Source organism: Typopeltis vanoorti, chromosome 4, assembly GCF_054136105.1.
Source record: "Typopeltis vanoorti isolate ZY-2024b chromosome 4, IOZ_Tvanoo_1.0, whole genome shotgun sequence".
NCBI lineage: Eukaryota > Metazoa > Arthropoda > Arachnida > Uropygi > Thelyphonidae > Typopeltis > Typopeltis vanoorti.
Genome location: NC_143552.1, coordinates 47,511,197 through 47,532,229, shown reverse-complemented (window position 1 = coordinate 47,532,229; position 21,033 = coordinate 47,511,197). Strand labels below are relative to the sequence as shown.

General features: G+C 37.1%; 1 protein-coding gene across 1 annotated transcript in view; it reads right to left on the bottom strand.

Annotated features, from left to right (window-relative positions):
• The window catches only part of LOC150107281 (protein Skeletor, isoforms B/C), a 365,485-nt gene that overhangs the window by 17,310 nt on the left and 327,142 nt on the right, over positions 1 to 21,033 (bottom strand). Inside the window, exons 19-20 of the mRNA XM_090391768.1 lie at positions 19,337 to 19,533; positions 5,325 to 5,385 (exon numbers count right to left, since the gene is read on the bottom strand). Of these exons, the coding sequence (XP_090247894.1) occupies positions 5,325 to 5,385; positions 19,337 to 19,533 (258 nt within the window). The remainder of the gene's footprint in view (positions 1 to 5,324; positions 5,386 to 19,336; positions 19,534 to 21,033) is intronic.

Here is a 21,033-nt window from a genome sequence, read left to right as displayed (position 1 = left end):
TTTGACCACAGATGGCTTTGAATGCACTATTTTTCACTGACCTTCACTGAACTCCTACTCTTTTTGGCTGCAGTTGAGCTATCATCAATACCTACTCCCCATTATTTTCCCCCTCTCTCTCTCTCTTAGCCACCTTAAAAATGCTATATTCTTCACTTCTATCCCACTAACTACATCATCTTCTGTCAGATCTCTCATGCAGAGGAATTAGCCAGTTCCTCTTGGCAATGTACCAGTGCCAAAAACTCTTCCCCTCCCTTATTCTGAATGCTCCTAGTATTAGTATACATAAAGCAAAATAGCTGCTAGGCCCACAGCTATGCTTGTGCTTTATATCAACTATCGTTTTCTGTTTTGTTACCAAGTGGTACTGACTTAGGCATTTTTTTATACATCCTCACTTGCTTCAATGGTATCTATACCCACTCTAGCCTCCCCCCCCACCTTCTAGCTTCCCTGATTTTGTACCTCCAATCTCAGTTCATTCAATAGCGCTTTCCAGTCTCCAAATAAAATCCATTCAAAACTACCCACCTTGTACAAGTTCTTTCATCTGTCAAACTCACTCCATAGCATTCCTTCTGGATGCTCTAGGGAATTAACATCAGCCTTGGCTTACCTGCTTAATAAGTCTTGCAACAGCACCAGTCCCAACGGAGTGGAAGGAAGGCAAAATTATTCCGCTTCACAAAGGTGGTGATTAGGCTAAGGCAACAAAATACAGATCTATCTGGAGTTATAGTTAAGGTATTGGTGAGATATAGGATACAAAAGTGGGTTGATAACAGTGATATTCTTTGTGCTTGTCACCATGGGTTTGTTAAAAGGAGGATACGTTCTATGTACTATAACAAGGTGATAAGATGTATTGGACAAGGGAGATGCATATACAGTGGTATACTTAGATTTTTATGAAGGCTTTTGATAGATTGCCACACCACAAGTTGGTAACTAAACTGAAGCAGATGGGATTGTATAATAGACTAGTGAGTTAGATAGGTGAATCTAAGTAGGTGATAGGTATCAGTAAGCTGTGTATGGGGAGCACTAACTCGAAAGAGGAAAGTCACTAGTGTGACTTTCCTCTTTCGAGTTTTGGGAATATTGTTATATAATTTATATATTAATGATATTGGGATCGATTTAACTGGTGATATATACAACTGTTTGCAGATAATGCAAAACTGGAGTGCAGGAATGAGGAAGCTAGCAGATGATTGTGGCTTTATAGAAGACTTGAATAGATTGTATGAGTGAGCAACAGTATGGAACTGTCAATTTGACAGTGCTAAGTGTAAGGTTCTGAAATTCAGTAGCCAACAATGGGATTCAAAGTATAGATGAGGGGGAAGGTGGTCTGGAAAGTTCTGATAAACACTTAGAACAAAAATGTTTATTTATATATGAAAATTTTTTCATATAAAAATGTTTTTTCAGAAAATATCTTCTCTTTAAGAATATATAAGAAGGCATAAAATTAATTAATTGTTGTTCTAGGTGTTGCAGAAAACTTTCCAGACCCCCCCTCCCATCTTACTTGACAGGGAAATTTTGGAGGAAGTTGAGGAGATAAGAGACCTTAAAGTAGTGGTGAGGACTTGATGATCAGAGGTCACACTTTGCATAAGTTATGAAGACATCACATCAGATTATGGTAATGATGCAGAGGACCTTACCCTGTAGAAATAAAGAGGTTCTGGTTCTATTGTATAAGGCCGTGATCAGGCCTCATATGGATTATTGTGCACAGATTTGATCCTTTGATTTTCATGGTGGTGATGAGGATATGTTGGAAAGGATCCAGAGAAGACTGACTAAAGTCTTTGGGATGTAAGATATGAAGAAAAGAGGGGATATGATTGCGACATTTAAGTTGGTAAAGGGTTGTTACCACGTTAATGTGCAAGAAATTTTTTTGTAGAATGGGGTAAAGGAGTAGAACCTTGAAGTTGTATAAGGAGAGTGTGAGCAGGGCATAAGGAGTAGGTACTTTGCCTGGAGAGTGGCTGGTCAGTGGAATGCTTTGCCTGGCATTGTTGTGAATGCAGATACATTGAATGGGTTTGATGGGCTTATGTGTAGCAGTGTTTGCTTCCTGCAATGAGTCTTTAGAGTCCATGAGGTCTGGTGTTAATAATAGTAACCTATACATTGACTTACTTGCAATCATGGCCCTCCTTCTCAACTCGCTTTTATCATATCATGGCAACAGACTTGCTATCTTAACTTTCTCACTTTTTTCTTCTGCTATTTTCAGTCATTCTTTCACGTCCTCCATCATACTATATTTGTCTCCTGTGAAATTATTTGTTCCTGCCAAAACAATGCACTTTTTCACTTTGTCCTTCTGCAACCTAATTATTAAGCCTTATTAATTTTTGCACTCAAGAAGCACGATTTCATCATGCTTGTCAGGCACACATATGGAATCACCATACATACAATGCTCTCTTTCTCTCTCTCTCTTTAATTTTCCTTTCTCTTTTCTTGCACCACTTTTTTTATTTTCTGTTCTCAGCTGAACCACTTACCAGATGTTTCTGCATTGCTGCGTCTCATGCTTTGTCCTATGAAGAACTCCATATAAGCATGTTTTCTCTCTCAATATGGCTAACTCTTCATTCTTCACATTTTTCATGCTACTAATCATCTGATCATCACTTTTACTCTCTCTTTCTCTCAATCAATCCTGTCTTCTGCTGCTCTTATGCACTCATTTAATCACATATTCCCTTTTACATCTATCACTTCAACCTTTTGACCTGAAGTGCACTTCTGACACTCTAATTCATAATGTCATTCGTACACTCTCACTTTTGAACCAATGTCCATTCACTTTTAGTAAAGAATACATTTCACAGATATTGCACTACATAAGGTCCCTCAGGTATTATCCTCAAATTTAGTGTTCAATGAAACAGCTACACCTCTTCCCTAATCATTATTGCCTGAATATAACATTTTATTCTCACCTGTTCTTGTCTTTGTTTCATTAACACATTATGTTGATCTTGTACTTATCCAATTCTTCTTTGTTGATGTTTTTTATGTCAATGGTGCCATTCTTGAACATTGCACTGGAGCTTGTTCCAGTAGCTGACTTTTTGCAGTTTGTTCTGGTTCCTTGAAGAACAAAGTGAGGGTCAAGTTTAACTGGGCAATACCCAGTCAATTCCATCATGTTTTACCTCTTTTTTTTTTGTGTGTGTGTGTGTGTGTGTGAGGGGGAGAAGTTTAAGCCAATAAGAATATAATTAATTAGATAAATCCCAAACAGTCCATCCCCATTTGTTCAGTATTCAGGTAGATACCTACCAACATGAGAAAGTAAAATTGGACAGTAGGGTCAGAAGCACCTGTCAGTCTTTCACATTTCTTAAGCCCACATGGAGGTCTCCTCCTCCTCTTAATTATTTACTCTGATCCTCAAGCAATCTCTGATATAATCTTACTAGCTGAAAGTGAAGATGATTAAAATACATTCAATAATGTAGGAAAAAAAATATGATATCAATGGAAAAAACTAAAACCATGATGGCTGGTGGAGAACTCATAAGTGTAAATTAGAAATCAAAGGGAAAATAATTGAACAAGTTAGTAAGATAGAATATTTAAGAAGAGAATTAAACAACTATGGTAATATGGAAAATGAAGTACAAGAATGCAAAAGATATCCAGATACATCCAGATCTCCTAAAAGATAGTAGGAGATCTGGATGTTTCAACAGCCCTATCTGAAAGAATAAGAATAAAACAAAAATAAAAATCTACAAAAGGTATGTATCAGAAACTGCAAAAATCAGACATAAATAAACCATTGAGAAAAATCGAAGGTGTACAATATCAAGCAAAATTAGGAACTTACAACAGAGAAAAACTGTAAAATACAGCTAAGAAATGATTGGATTTGAAAAAAAAAATAATGAAAAAATTGTATAGAAACTACATACCAAAAGAAAAGACCATGGAAAAGATGACAGCATGGTCTTGAAAGCATTGACACTAAAAACAACTAGGCTTAATAGTTCATGAAGAAGACCAATGCTGATGATTTGCAGTACTTGCAGAATGATTTGAATAGGCTAGAATTGTGAGCATGGGAAAATGGATGTCAGTAAATGTCAAGCCATGCACTTTGGCGTGATTAGATATCCAATGTCATGTTATATTGGAAGGATTATGCTAAAGAAAATTGATCAGGCTAGGGAACTTGGAGTTTTAGTAGATAGGAAGTTGAAGTTCAGGACCATGTAGCAAAGATTGCAAATACAACAAAAGATAATTGCAATGCTGAAACGAATTTTGACATGCAAGGACAAGGATGACATTTTGCCTCTTTACATTATAAGACCTCACTTGGACTATTGTGTGCCGGTCTGGTTTCCATTGTGATTCTGATATATTGGAGAGAGTACAAAGGAGTGTGTTAAAATGATATCAGGATTATAGAATACTGATTATGAAGAGATATTGAGAATTTGTAGCCTGCAGACACTGGCAAACAGGAGAAAGAGTGATGTGATTAAGACTTACAAACTTCTGAAAGGGTCAAACAGGATTTCAGTTTTTTGAATTTTTCATTTTATGGAGGATAGGGAAAGGACAAGAGGGCATCCTTGGAAGCTGAGAATGAATGCTGCTAAGAAAGGGATGCGGGCTAGATTTTTCTCTCATACAGTGGCGCATGATTGGAATGGATTGCCATTGGATGTTGTGTGTTCAAGCAGTGTGAATGAATTGAAGAATAAGTATGATATCTGGTGTGTGTAGTATGTGGCCCCCCTCGATGACTCCTGGAGGTTTCTCTTAATAATAATATACTATTAATATTTAGGACCTTTATGAGGTCACAAGACTCACTGTCAGTCACCCATTTTAGACAACACTATTCCTTTGACTTATTTGCTGTTTGAACCAACTACTACCCTCCATGCAAAAAATTTCTCATCCTCTTATTCACCACTTCCATTCTCACTTTCCAGGAGATATTTGACACTTGCAGCATTAATTCATCAGACTTGCATAATTCATCAGATGACTGTGGATTCAGAAGGAGAAAACTGAAAAAAAAATGACTACATTTATGAAATTAAACAAAAAAAGAAGTAACGTTTTACTATTAGAAAACATAAGTCAGGCTTAGCCTGACTTATGTTTTCTAATAGTAAAATGATAGAACTGCCAACTCTAAAATGTAGAATAATTATATTAAGCCAAATGCATTTGCAAAACAGTAAAAATAAATACTACATGATATATTTAACTTTCTTTTGCAAGAATGCCTATCAATAAGGGGAAAGAAGAAAATAGAGAAAACAACTCACCACCAACAGGTTTTAAATTACCATTACTGTCTGTTTCTATTCCAGCATATATCTTGTGATTCTAGAGAAAACAAAGCAGTGTTATATGCTCTACTGTGTTTCTAATGGAAAAAAAAAAAGTATATATAGAATGTTCTGATTCGTTTAAACTTTTTTAATGATGCATTTTCAATTTTCTTATAGATCACAAGAAGAAATATTTTGATAAACCTATTCATAGTACAAATGAAACTGAGAAGATCAGGTTGTTTTGCTGTTTGAACGGTTGTAGATCAGAAGTGTGTGTGATGCGTACAAGAGATCAGAAAAAAGAGATGAAGGGAAAAATCAGGAGAGTGGTATTGAAGAGACAGAAGTGCTTGGCAGGGGACACAGTAGCGTTAGAGATGAAGAGAGAATGGGAATGCAAGAGAAATAGTGAAATTGGAGGGGGGGGGCTCTGGTGGACAGAAACATGGCATAACAAGAGTGGATGTTGAAAGAGATAGTGAATGTGTGTATGAAGATGGGGTATATCGTGATGTGTGTGTGTGGGGGGGGGGTGGAAGAGTTGAGACTGAGAGGATGTGTGGTGAGTGTTGATGAAGGTGATTAGGCAGATATGGTGGGGAAATCACAACCAACAAGTCGCTTTGATAGGACTGGTTATAGACCTAAAAATGAATACAAGCCAGAAGTATTAGAAATAAGGGGGATGAAATGGTTTCAGTGATTGAGTTTATTCACCCCAAAATCATTGGGATAAGTGAAACATGGTTGAATGAAGATGATATCATAACGGGAATAGAAATGGAAGGATACAGTATTTTTTGTGTGGATAGAAAAGGCAAGAAGGGAGGGGGAAGTGCTGCTGATAATAGCAGGGGAATTAAGTCAACATAAGGTAAACATGAAAGAGGGAAATAGTTGCAATGGCTGTGAGGCAGTGTGGTATAACATAGAGGTTGACAGAAAGACATTTATATAGTTGGATGTTGCTATAGGCCTAGGAATGTGGAGGAGGTGATGAAGAAATGTATAAACTTGGATTAGTGAACAAAGGAAGGGTAATTATTATGGGCAATTTTAATTATGGCGGTATAGATTGAAATGAAGAGAAAGCATTTGGGAATAAGGAAAATAGATAACTATCTCAGGTAAAACGTGAAGGATGGCACGTGAGAATTGAGAGTTCTAGATCTGATCATTTCATCAGAGGATGTAATTGTGAGAGGGGTTTCACACTTTCCTCCAGTTGTTGAAAGTGATCATTAAGTGATCACCTTCAAATGGCTAGCCATATGCAGACTTTTGTGAGGAAAGGATATATGTGGAATTATAAGGCTGGTGATTATGACAAGTTTAGGAGACAGCTTGAAACTATAACATGGAACGAGGAGTTGAGCAGTAAGGAAATAAATGCTGCATGGGAACTGACAAAGAAATACATCCAGCATCAATGTGTGAATGTATTCCAAAGGAAAAAAAAACTGAATAAGGTAGGTGTAAAATGGATGCATGTGGAGCTTAAGCATGAAAATCTGGAAAAAGAAGGTACTTTGGAGGAAATATACAAGATGAATAATGGTAATAATTAGTTACATGAAGAGTATAAAGAACAAGCCAGGAAAGTGACTGTTAGTAAGAAAAACAAAAGTAGAGTATTGGCAAATCATTCAAAGAAAAACCCTAGAGTTTTTTTTTTTTTTTAGATATGCGATAAGTAGAAGGAAGAATGATCATGGTAAGATGATGTTAATGTATGAAAGTGGTAGAATGGTAACTGCTGCCAGACATTGTTGAAGTATTTAGTGATCAATTTATAAGGGTGTTTCATCCTGAGGAACTTAAATGTAAACAACATGGGAGAGGATGGCTTAATTGTGAGTGAGCAGGAGGTATTTGAGGAAATAAATAAACTTGATGTCAATAAGACGATAGAATTTGATGACATATCACCATTCAACTTAAGGAAATGTTCCAGGGAATTGGCAGTATGAGCAGCATTGGCATTCTTGTTTAATAAAAGTCTTGCAGCAGCACAGATTTCAAGGGAGTGGAAGAAGGGTAAAATTGTTCCACTGCATAAAAGTGGTGATAAGGCTGTAGCTTCAAATTGTAGGCCAATCTGTATATCTGCAGTTGTGGTGAAGGTATTGGAAAGATTGGCAAGAGGTGGGATACAGAAATGGATTGATAACAGCAGTATTCTCTGTGGTTATTGGCATAGGTTTGTTAAAGGGAGATCATGTTTCATTAACTTCCTTATTATAACAAGGTGACAGGGGAGATGCATACACTGTGGTTTACTTAGATTTTGCAAAATCTTATGAGACTGCCAGACAATAAGCTGATAAATAAATTGAAACAGATGAGATTGGATAACAAACTTCTGAGTTGGATCAGTGACTGGCTGTCAGATAAGTATCAGAAAGTTGTATATGGGAGTGCAGTATACTGAAAGAGAAAGGTCACTAGTGGTGTACCACAGGGGGTCAAGTTTTGGGACTATTGTTATTCAATTTAAATGTTAATTACATTGGAATGGTTTTAACTAATAATATGCAGCTTTTTGCAGATGATGCAATACTGGGGAGAGCAATGCAGAGTCAAGCGGATGTATGGCCTTACAAGAGGACTTTTATAGATTGCATGAATGGACAGGTAAGTGGAACTATCAGTTCAACATTGCAAAGTGTAAGGTTTGAGATTTGGTAAGCAATGATGGGATGCAAAGTATACACTTGGTGGGGAAACTTGAAAGCAAATAGAGGAGATGAAAAATGTAGGAGTGATAGTGGATAAGGATCTGAAATTTAGGGGCCACATTGCACAAGTTTTGAAGACATCACATCAGATAATGGCATTGATGCTGAGGTGCATCATTGTCATGCAGAAATAGAGGTTATGATGTCATTGTATAAGGCCTTAATCAGGCCTCATATGAGTGATTGTGCACAGATTTGGTCACCACGTTTTCATGGTGACAAGGATATGTTGGAAAGGGTCCAGAAAAGATTCACAAAGGCAGTCAGTGGTCTTTGGAATGTGGAGTACAAGGACAGATTGAGAGAATGTAAGTTGCAGACCTCATGAATAGGAGGAAGAGGGGGGGGGGGGAATCGAGACATATAAGCTAGTCAGGGGTTATTATCAGGTTGACATAGAGGAGATTTTTCATAGAATGGGAGGGGGGGGGGACGTTAGAACAAGAGGTATTGCTAGAAACTGAAGTCAATGCAGAGGAGTAAACAGCAGGTTCTTTGCATGGAGGGTGGTTGGTAAGTGCAATTAAAGTATGGTTGGATGAGAATTGTGTGCAATAGTGTGTACCTTCCACAATGAGTTTCTGACTCCATGGAGGTCAGATGTTAATAATACTAATATGTTTAACAATTCAATGATAGCATATCAATCAAAATCTGAATTGATTTTCATTGAATCATTATGCTGTATGGCATATCATATTATGATCCAATAGTGAAGTAACTAGATAAACTATGTAAAAAAAAGAAAAAAAAAAATCTGTAAACCACACAGTTATTAACTGCATTGAAGTTCTCTTCTTACTCCATAAATCTAATATCTCATCAGTGTCTTCTCAAAGAATTTCCAGAACTCATTTAGTACATCACATTGTTCTGCTACTTTTTTTTTTATTCTCCACCCTAGCAACAAAGTTTCAGCTAACCTCTTTCCCCCCCCCCCCTACACACACACAACAACAATTTTTTTAATCACCAAATTTCTCTTGCACTACACGATTTCATAGTATGGTGGTTACACCTGTCTCTTAATGTTTTTAATAGATTCTGAAAAACTTTCAGAATGAAATCCAGTGAGCATGCTGATCTAATGTTGTAACAATGGTATTTGTTTTCTGCTCTAAAATTAGAGTGCAGCTGTGATTCTGAATGCACATTTTCAACCAAATATTGCCTTCTTCACCTAATGATTACTTTGATATTATTCAGTATATCCATTAAAAGTATTTTTGTCTTTTACTAAAAATAAAGAGCCAAAGGCTTCATATCAGTGATGCAAAATTATACAAATTAAGTGGATATTAAATCCAACATCATTTCAAAGCCAACACTATAGAAACTATAGAAGTTTCATGCAAAATTTGACCAGAGAGCTTACCGGAACACGCCTGCCACAATACTATGAGTTACCCTAGCCAAACCCAATAGGTGGCATGAACGCTAAAGCGCCCATATTTTCGCCTCCCATTGGTTCATTTTGATAAGGTTTCGCTGACCTGACAGCTATTTCAAACTCATCCCTTAGTAAATACTCTGCAAACCGACCAAGAGTTCGCTTATGAAAAATACACTTCTCTGACGCTCAGAGTTTCTTAGTTTTTGCTCTTAGGTTTCTGCCTGATCCCTGGTGAAAACCTATGAGTTTGAAACAGCTGTCCGGTCAGTGAAACCTTATCAAAATGAACCAATAGGAGGCAAAAATATGGCTGCTTTAGCGTTCATGCCACTTATTAGGTTTGGCTAGGACAACTCATAGTATGGTGGCAAGCATATTCCCGTAAGCTCTCTGGTCAAATTTTGCACAAAACTTCTATAATTTTTGTAGTCTGTTTTGAAATGATGCTGGATTTAATATCCACTTAATTTGTAGTATTTTTGTCTGTTAATTATGTGTGTTCTCAGACTGGTTTACTTGAAAATACTGACACCTCTGTACAAGAGACAAACTAACCAACTGTTGGTTGAAAAAACTTAACTGTTCCTCGCATCATGACAAGACAGCTAATCTTTTCCAACCAAAAGGCAAACATCGCCTTGTTCTTCCAGCTACATTACAGAGATAATACTACTTAGAGATATCCTAAAGAACATAAATATTTATAATCATTATAGCAAGTCAAGGAGAGTGGACCATACTTTGGATTGCAGAAAAACAATAAGCTGACCTGAGCTCGATAGATCATATCTATATCATAAAAACTGTTGCAAAGAATCCAGCAACAGGAATAAGAGAGAAAAAGTACTGCCAATGCACATGATATTAATAAGCAAGGATGAAGAAGTAGCACTTCCATTGTATAAGGTACATTTCAGTCCACTTCTGATTTGTGCCTCATGATACATAAACTGACTTGGATTTTCTGTTATGCTGAAGGGTTTCCCTGCACTTCAGCATAACATGAAATCCACATTCACACCACAGCTTCTTTACTCCAGTTCAGCAATGTCAGCAAATAGCTGAAATCTCCTCTGAAACCTTGAACTATATTGTCGATATATCAATTAAAAACAACTGGCCCAGAACCAAAGCTTGTGGTGCTCCACATATACCTTTCTCTATTAAGAAAATTGCATCTTCATAAACAACCCACTATCAGCTTCTGCAAAATATAGAAAAAATCATCATATAAACATCTTAGCCGACCGGATAATATATTGCTCTCTGCATAAAAAAAATGTGTTGTGTCGTGAGTGAACGTAGAGGTAGACTTGAGTCATGCTAAAAGGTATTTTTAATTAGTGCATAGTGTGACTTTTTGTCGCAAATTGTGCTACACTTTTTTTTCAGTTTGGATACAAGTGTCCTACAGTGGTGTTGTTGAAATTTTATGTATGTCAGCGGCACGGAAGACTTCTGTACGAACGTCTGGCTCTGCTTTAGATTTTTCACAGTGGGTGCACTTCGAAAATTGCTATATGGACTGTTTGGGTAAATGAGAAGAAGGAAAGTGTTAACGTATGTGAAAAATGTCTGGATAGATTACAGCGATTAGAAATGGGAACAAATGTCAGGACCATAGTAGAAGAGCTTCGGCAAGAGTTAGAAAATGAAAAGCAAAATGAAATATCTGGAAGATGATATTAAGCATCTAAAGGAGAGAATGGCTGATAAGGAGAAGGAGGAAGTAAATATTATGAAGAAAGAGTCAAAGGATAATTGTATATCAGTGTATGGGGACTTGATCATTAGAGGTGTGACTACTAATAATGTGCACAAATTTCCTGGGAACAATGAGGCAAATAACCGATGCATTGCAGAAAAGGAAATACTGGGTGTCAAAATTAGTGGTAGTTGTGGGCACAAATGACTTAGTTGGGGAGAAAAAGAATGTTGATAGAAACTTGAGGAAGTTGTTGCAGCAGGTAAAGAAGAATAGTGTTGAGAAAGTCATAGGTGTGTTACCCAGATGTGACAACGGTGAATTGAGAAGGAGAGCAGAGATTATGAATAGTAAGATGGCTGAGTTGTGTGAGTGCATTTGAAGGGAAGTTCAAATGGTATAAAGCTGATGGGTTACATTTGAATGGGTTTGGTGTTGATCATTTAGAAAGGCTATTGTTTTCTGAGAAGGCACAGAGTCAAGAGCAAATGTAGTAATATAGCAAATGATCAGAGTCTACCTATGAAGCAGGATAGCATGAATCAACAGAAGACTGTACGGCAGGAGGAAGATGGATATGCGGTTGAAGATGTGGTTGCAGCAGCACAAGATGATGGAATGCATAAAGGTGAGGATGAGACAGGTAGGAATAGAAATCGCAGTCAGGATCAGGGAAGTAGGAGTGGTCAGACTGAAGAGAGTGGTGTAGTATAGTAGCTAGAATAGAGAATGTTGGTGCTGGTAGAATGGCCTCAAACACACAGCAATTGTTTTGTTTATACACAAAAGTAAGGAGCATTTGAAACAAGAGAGCTGAGTTTGTTGCATTGATTGAGATGGTATGCCCAAAAATAATTGGAATAAACAAAACGTGGTTGTCAGAAGAGGATGTGATATCGAGAATAGAACTAGAAGGCCTGGTTGCTGAGGTTAACGTATCTGCTCTCCAGCCAAAAGACTGCGGGTTCAAATCCTGCCATGGGCATGGATGTTTGCGATTATCTGTGGAAATACTAGTGGTGGTAGAGGGGGGCATTGGTGTAGTTGTGGTTAGTTCTAGTTGGTGGATTTGAGCGGTGGAGACAGAGCTGTAGAGTAGGTGCCCTCCCTCGATGAGTCCTTGGACTCCCTGGAGGAGTCATGTAATAATAATAATAATAGTAATTTTCCAGAATGATAGAAATGTGAAAAGAGGAGGGGGGGGGGAGTGCTGTTAATGATTGCAGAGGAATTGTGTCTGCAAAGTGTGGAAGTTGATAGTGCATGCACAGATATTCAATCTGTGTGATGTGAAGTTGAAATAAACAAGTTAGTATATCTGACAGGATGCTGTTATAGGCCAGGGAATACAGAGAATACCCGTATGCGAAATGTTTAGGCAAATTAGTTTGGCATGTTAAAAAGAAGGTGATCCTGATGGGAGACTAATTACAGGAATATAGACTGGAAGGGGGGGAGATAGTGTACTGGAACAAGGAGAGCGAGTTTGTGGAATTTCTGAGAGATAAATATCTTAAGCAGCATGTGTCTGAAGCAACTAGAGGCTTTAATGCTTTGGATTTGGTGATAACTTCACATGATGTAGTTGTTAATGAAGTGTTGACACTGCCACCAGTTGGTGAGAGTAATCATGAGGTACTTGTTTGGGAAGTGATGAAACAAGAAAAGGTCACTACCAAAAATGGATACATGTGGAAGTATAAAGCAAGTGATTATAGGAAGCTCTATAGTCAGTTAGCATCAATATGTTGATGCTAACTGACTATAGAGTAATGAATGAATGACAAAAGTAATGTATGAATGCATACCAAGGGTTAAGCGAGTAAATACAGTAGAAGTGAAATGGATAAACAATGGAATTAAGCAAGCTGTGCTGGACAAGAAAATGTTATGGAGGAGATATAACACAGTTGGTGGTGATCGGATCCATGAAGAGTATAAAGTGCAGGCTAGAAAGGTGATGAGCATGGTAAAGAAAGAAAAGGTGCAGTATGAGAAGAAATTGGCTGGTCAGGCCAAGGTTAACTCGAGAATTTTTCTGCTTCATGGCAAGCGAGAGGAAGGATAATTATAGCAGATTAGCATTAATGGATAGTCATGGCAGCTGCAAAGGATATAGTCGAATTACTGAACAGGCACTTCAGCATATATCATACTGGTGTAAATGATGCAGAGGAATATATAGAAGAGAGTCAAGTATTAGAATTGGAAGTGAAGGAAACAGAGGTGTATCAGGTGTTGGTTGGATTAGATATTAAGGCTGTGGGAATGGATGACATATCACCATGTATTCTTAAGGAATGTGCACCACAGTTGGCTATGCCCTTGCCCTGGTTATTTAATGAAAGTCTTGAAGTGGGTAATGTTCCTAAGGAGTGGAAAGAAGGCAAAATAATTCCACTCCACAAGCATGGTTCTAAAACAGAAGTCTCTAACTACAGGGTAGTCTGCATAACTGCAGTTGTGGTCCAGGTGTTGGAGAAATTGGCAAGGAATAGAATACAGGTTTAGGTTGAAGGAAGCATTCTTTATGATGGTCAGCATGGATTTGTAAAGGGTAGGTCCTGCTTTAGTAATTTACTTGCATTTTATGATAAGGTAACAAGTGTGTTAGATAAGGGAGAATTATATACACCGCTATTCTTAAACTTTGCAAAAGCATTTGTTAGATTACCACATAAGCTGCAGAGGATGGGAATAGATAGTATATTGGTTAGATGGATCAGAGATTGGCTCTCTGAATGATACCAGCAGGTTGTGTATGATGGAGCAATGTCTCAAAAAAAAGGAGGTAACCAGTGGCATGCCACAGAGTTCTTTCTGTTCTTGGGCCCCCTCCCCTGCTATTTAACTTGTTTGAAAATGATATATCATGTGGACTGACTGGGCGATCTTCAGTTATTTGCTCATGATGCAAAGTTAGGAAGAATTATAAGTAGCATTGCTGATGTTAATTCCCTTCAGGAAGATTTGAACAGACTTTTTACTTGGACAAAAAAAAGTGGGGTTGTAGTTTTAAAATATCAATTAGCACAAGGTGTTGCGGAGGGCAGAAATATAAGGCTGTGTACTATATTGACACTGCTGTACTGCAGGAAGTGGATGATGTTAGAGATTTGGGATTGATGGTTGACAGTAGACCGAAGTTTAGAGGGCATATTGCTAGTGTTGCAAAGGCTGCACATCGTAATGCTGCTATGATAAGAAGTAGTATTCTAATGTAAGGATAAGGAAGTGGTTGTGTCACTGTATAAGTCACTGATCAGGCCACACTTGGACTATTGTGCTCAGGTAGTTTTCAATGTGATGTGGAGACATTGGAGAGGATCCAGAGGCAAGAGGTATTGGGACTTCAGAATGCTGTTTCTATGGAGAAAGGTTGAAGAAATGTGAATTGGAGAGTTTGGATAGGAGGAAGAGAGGTGATATGATAGAGAGATTTAAGTGAGAGGATTTTATCAAATTAATCCAGAGGGATTTTAAAGTGAGTAGATGGTGAGAGGGGAAGAACCAGAGATCATTCCTAGAAGTTGTGTAAAAGTGTGGTGAGGAGGGGTTTGAGGAGTAGTTTTATTTTAGATGGAGAATTGTCAATGAATGGAATGCATTACCAGAATGTATTGTTAATTCAAGGAGTGCTAAGGATTTTAAGATTCTGTATGATAAATATGTTGTCAGTTGAATGACCCTCCCATGATGAGTCTGCCAACTCCATGGAGGGTGTAATAATAATCTCCCCTGTCCAATATTCTTGTTACTACCCTATTATAAAATGTAACTAGATTACTGGAGCAAGACCTTTTTTTAATAAATCCATGCTGCTCTCTGGATGTTCAAATCCAAGATTGTATAATATCTCCAACCAACCTCTAATATCTTCAGCACCATACTTGATATACCATCTTTTCTCTCGGTTTAGGCTCAATGACCCATTTCTGCTGAGTAATTTGGCTTCTTAGAAAATCAATATCGCTCATGATAGGATGGGTAATCCTATCTGCATTATTTTCTATGACTGCAAATGTGGACTTTTTTTTTTTTTGCTGATTTCCCTGTTTCCTTAATTAAATTTTTAATTTAAACTAATTTTAGTAGGTAGTTTAATTTAAACTATGGTTTGATGGAAGTTTTTCTCCTTGGCTAAGCTACCAATTATATATTTGGTTTAATCCTTTATCCAAGAGTTTGCACCTTAAGTATTTTCAGGACTGGGGCAACTCGTGGTAAAGATGGTATAAGTTCTCATCACTTGCCTTAGTATCCCCCATAATGCAAAGCACATCGCGTTGCAGAGATGTACAATGCTATGCATTTAGGAAAGGGCCACTACCCAGACCGGTTTCGAGCTTTACTTGAGGTCTCATCAGTGAGAACAGACCCAGAGGTGGTGATACTAAGATGGAAGTAATGGAGAAGTCATATTTACCTATACCAATTGCCAAAATTATATATTTGGTTTAATCCTTTATCCAAGTGTAAGCAAACAGAGTTTGAGCCTGAAGTATTTTCAGGACTGGGGCAACTCTTGGTAAAGGTGGTATAAGTTCTCATCACTTGCCTTAGTATTCCCCATAATGCAAAGCACATCTCCTTGCAGACATGTATAATGCTATGTATTAAGGAAAGGTCCACTACCCAAACCGGTTTCAACCTTTATTGAGGTCTCATCAGTGGGAACCAGACCCTGGAAGTTGTATAAAGGCAGGTGTGAGCAAGAGGGTAAAGAGTAGATTCTTTGCATGGAGAGTAGCAGGTGATTGGAATGCAATGCCTGAAAGTGTGGTGAGTGCAGACAGTGAATGCATTTAAGTTAAGGTATGGTGAACTGTGCATGAGAGTGGGACCTCCTGCAATGAGTCTCTTGTCTACATGAAGGCCTGATGATGGTAATAATAATATCAGGAGAATTAACTAAAATAATTTTCTGCATCTAAAATGCATTAGAAATGACTAGACAAATAATACCATCCCTTTAGACTTTTACAAACATCTGGACCAGAGTGGAGTCAAACCCACAGCCTGGTGGGATGGAGCATGAAGAAGCTACCTGCTGAGTTAACTAGGTAGTATCTTTGCTTCAAACAATTAAAAGAAGCACAACTGAAAATAAGCAGTGCTTCAGAGTTATTTCTATGAAAACTAAATTTACTTTAACACCACTTCTATGTTATTTTAAGTGATTCTTATATCATCTGCTTTCTTTCCTCTGCTAAATATTCATGTCTATTTAAAATCTTATTGTTCAATACCAATTATTATGATGATTCATGTTAAGAGTGTGACAAGATCACAGTAATACTCTTCATATTTGAATTCTCCTTGCTTATTCCTCATTTACTGACTAGTTCTGGTAGATCAAGTATTACACTATCCCTTAATCAAATTTAAAGAAGGTAGTCAGTGTGGTAAATGCATGAACTTGAATACCTTTAGGTTCTTAAGAGAGAGAGAGATAGCAGCAAATGCCATAAACATGTATTAAGAGCGTCAAACTTGCTAATAAAGATTACAGGTTAGTTTTACCCTACTGATAACTAGATCTTGGTTTTTCTCTGGGTCTTTTTCCTATCATCCTGGCAACAAACAACTGTTTTGTTAACTTTTCCTCTCTTCCTGTTTAAGTAAGCTAGCTAGCCAAGCTTAGCTCAACTCAGTTCACACATTCCTGAATACTAACAGTGTCAAGTTCCTTTTTCATTTTCCCTCAATATCTTCATTTTTAATATGATTATACCAGTGATGTCATCTGTTCAATCCCCTAATCTTTCTCAGAATCTCATATTTGCGGTCTCCAGTCTTTGATCAAATGTTTTATTTCTAACCTAGTCAGATCCATAAGTTAATTAGTTTGAAATGTCTTGTACACAGTTAGTTGATGGAATTTCATCATGTTGCACCCTTATTTTGCTTGGATTTAAAGCCAATAAGTACATACTTTGGTCAGTTAAATCCAAAACTGATAACCCATTCTCATTTGTTTAGTATCCAGGTAGATACCTATTAATGGTGCATTAAGAGAAGGTAAGGACTGAGGTCATTAGGTCAGAAGCCCTGGTCAGTTCTCCACATTCCTTAAAAGGCCACGTGGAGATCTTCCAACTATCCAGCTTTGACTCTTACGCTACAACAGACTCCAATTCAGAATCATATGTATAGCATTGTTCTGAATTGCATATGATTCTGAATTGGATCTGATTATAAATTGGATTACTGACTGTATTTATTATAGCTAGTGAAACAATTTGCAAAAATAATTGCAGTTCTAATTGTTTCATTAACCATAGCAAATTTTCTTACACTGGTTGCCATAAATTTCTTGCATTGGGTCAAGTTCGAAAGGAGTGGAAGGAAGGCAAGATTGTGCTGCTTCATAAGGGAGGTGACAGAACTCGAGCATCAAATTATAGGCCTATCTGTGCGTGTCAGTTGTTGCGGTTAAAGTGGAAAGTCTGGTGAGAACCAGGATCCAGAATTGGATTATCTTTGATGGACAGCATGGATATGCTAAAGGAAGGTCATATTGTAGTAATCTACTTACTTATTACAATAAGGAGACAGATTCATTGGATAGATGCATACACAGTATTATACTTAGATTTTGCAAAGACTTTTGATAGATTGCAACATGATAAGTTGATAGTCAAATTAGAGCGGGGAGGGGGTTGGATACCAGATTAGTGCATTGGATCGGAGATGGGCTGTCTGATAGGTATCAGCAAGCTGTATATGGGGGAAGCAATATCCTGGAAGAGGAAAGTCACCAGTGGTGTGTGCCTCAGGGGTCTGTTTTAGGGCCATTGCTATTTAACCTGTATGTTAATGATACTGGGGAAGATCTGGATGGGGATATTCACTTGTTTGCAGATGATGCAAAATTGGAATGAACTATGAGAAATAGAGCAGATGTTCTGGCAAGCAGATTTGAATAGATTGAGTGAATGGGCACAGGAGTTAGGATAACAATTCAATGTTGCAAATGTAAGATTTTAAAATTTGTTAAACAAAGATGAGATGTGAATTTATGCTTGGTGGGGATATATTGTGGAAGGTTGAGAAAATAAGAAATCTAGAAGTGATGGTGGACAAGGACCTGAAATTCAGGGGCCACATTGCACAAGTCGTGAATACATCACATCGGAGAATGGTAATAATGCAGAAGATCCTGACATGCAGAAATAGAGAGGTTATGATGCCATTGTATAAGGCTGGCCCCATATGGATTATTATACACAGATTTGGTCGCTGGGTTTTCATGGTAATATGTTGGAAAGAGTGAGTTGCAAAGCTTCATGAATAGGAGGAAGTGGGGGGGGGGATATGATTGAGACATAAGCTGGTCAGTGGTTGTTATCAGGTTGACATGGAAGAGATTTTTCATAGAATGGGAGAGGGGGAAAATAGAATAAGAGTATCACCGGAAACTGCATAAGGAGGATGTGAGCAGAGTAGTGAGTAACAGGTTCTTTGCATGAAGAGTGGTTGGTGAGTGAAATGCATTGCCTGAGTGTGTTCTGAATGTAGACACATCAAATCAGGTTAAAGCACGGTTAGATGAGCATTGTGTGCAATAGTGTGTACCTCCCATGATGAGTCTCTGACTCCATGGAGGTCAGATGTTAATAATAATATGACAATACTGGAGTGCTGAGACTTATATGGAGGAATACTGTTGATAGGAAATTAGTAATAATGTAAACTTAATCATGCAGTGAATTGTATGTTCATTGAGGGTACACATTAGGAAACTTATAACATTTATAAGGGGATAGAAAGATTAAAATCATTAAATCACTGAACACTTCCAGTGAACTTTTTGAAACTGTATTAGGAACTACCTTTTCCTTTTTAATTATGCCGATGCCGATTTAACCTTAAAATATACTGATAAAACATTTTAAGTCAAAAATGTGAGTTTATAAAGTTTAATATCAATCTGTTTTGATGTGAATAAGTTTCCTATCTATTCAATAATAAAAGCAGAATACAAATAATATAACTAAGTGATAAAATACATTAGCAGTTTTTTTTTTTCCAATGATATAAAATAGGCTGCATAACATGAACATGTGAGTGGACCAGTGGATTATTTTGCAGAGATTATCAAGAAGAAAAAAAACATTGTAGCTTTTAAGTTTTACATCCATTTTTGTATATTTGTTTTTCTTACCTCTGATTCAAGCTCACTAAGAAACTGGCCTCCCCCACCTTGATCATTATTGGTAATATAAAGAGGATGGTAACTAGCTGAATTGGTAGGATCATCACCTCCTTCTACAATAAATGTATAGTTCTTTCCTCTGACTACAGTAATCTCTGGAACAAGCATTTCATTAATCCACCAAGCTATGCCCCAAGACTGGTGACCTACAATGACAGTAATTCATTTAAAGTTTTAGAAAGAAGAAATTTCAAGTTAACATCTGAGTACAACATATTATACTCAGATTAAAATTTAAGTTGAGCTTGGAAAGATATATTACACTACAACGAAATCCACAGTGTTGAAAGGCTTAGAATGAAAGTCAAAATTTTACTTATATCCATTGTATTATTGAGTGGATGTGATTGAATATAGCAGTTTAATTTACATTATTGCATTATAAAATTCATATATATATATATATATATCTATAGGTACTTCGTCTAGCTAGGAACTTGCAGTTAAAATGCTTTCACATAGATGTATGCTATCTTGTAAATGTCTTGGGACACACTCATATATAAACAATGCTTATCTTTACTGACAGAAACTAGTAACAGGTTATCTCTTTTTGTGCATAAAAACTGCTTTAATGCTTGTGGAAGATTTTTTTTTTCTGATTTCTTTGGCAACCGCACTTCATTTCTCTAGTTAAGTTACTCGAATGAAGAAAGCCTTGCTATAATTCTGTATTCCACTTCATAAATGTCATCTGAAGGATATTCTTCTTGATATAAGCATGATAGCATGATTGGAGTATCTGGAGTCTAAAATTCTGATAGAAGTGATGTTCAGGCCAGCATAATGCAGAGTATGCTAAACTTTGAAGTTAAGTCAATCTGCAGTAACCAAATCCTCTGCTTACACCTTCTTGTTGGTAGGCCTGTTAGTAGTCCTGGATATGTCCCCAGCCAACCAACAGGCATTAAATTGAATGCATGGATAAGCTGGGGTATTGGCTGTTATTCATTAGTGGTCTAATGGTACGAGCTCATATGAATCACAACACCAAAGCAACAAAATAAATAAGATGGATTGACTAACTGAAACATAAGCCATGATAATTTTTTTATTTTGGGAAGCATAGAATTTTTTTTTTTTATCAGCATCAAAAGCATTTTCAGTATGACTTTCAAATTAAACAAGTAGAACAGAAATTAGAAGATTGAACAGTGAAAAATCCATGAACTGCACCACACACACACACACACGATATAGTGACACAGTCTAAAATACCTTAAGGTACTTAATTAAACAAAATTAATATAAAAAAGTATTATTCACAGAATGTGTGAGAAGTGCTATTTCTCATAAAAGGGATAATTTCAGTCCACCACTTCTCTTTAGATTTGGACAATGTAGAGGTTTAACAACTTGCTTTATAATGTACCATAAGATAATTAATTACTTTTATGAGTTACTTTAATCTTCTTTCAAAGGATTTGATGTTTGGTAGAGATATAAAAGAAGCCTAGAAATCATGTTAATAGGGTGAAAAGACACCATGGGCCAATAGATCTAAGTAGTTCAGCTATACTGATTTCTAGGCTCTGCAAAAGATGAGCATCTACCTTTGGCCCACCCTGAAGTCTTTCAAATTCCTTGTTAGTATGGGTTATCATATTTTGGCAAAAACTGGCAGTCAGCAGCCAATACATCGTGAT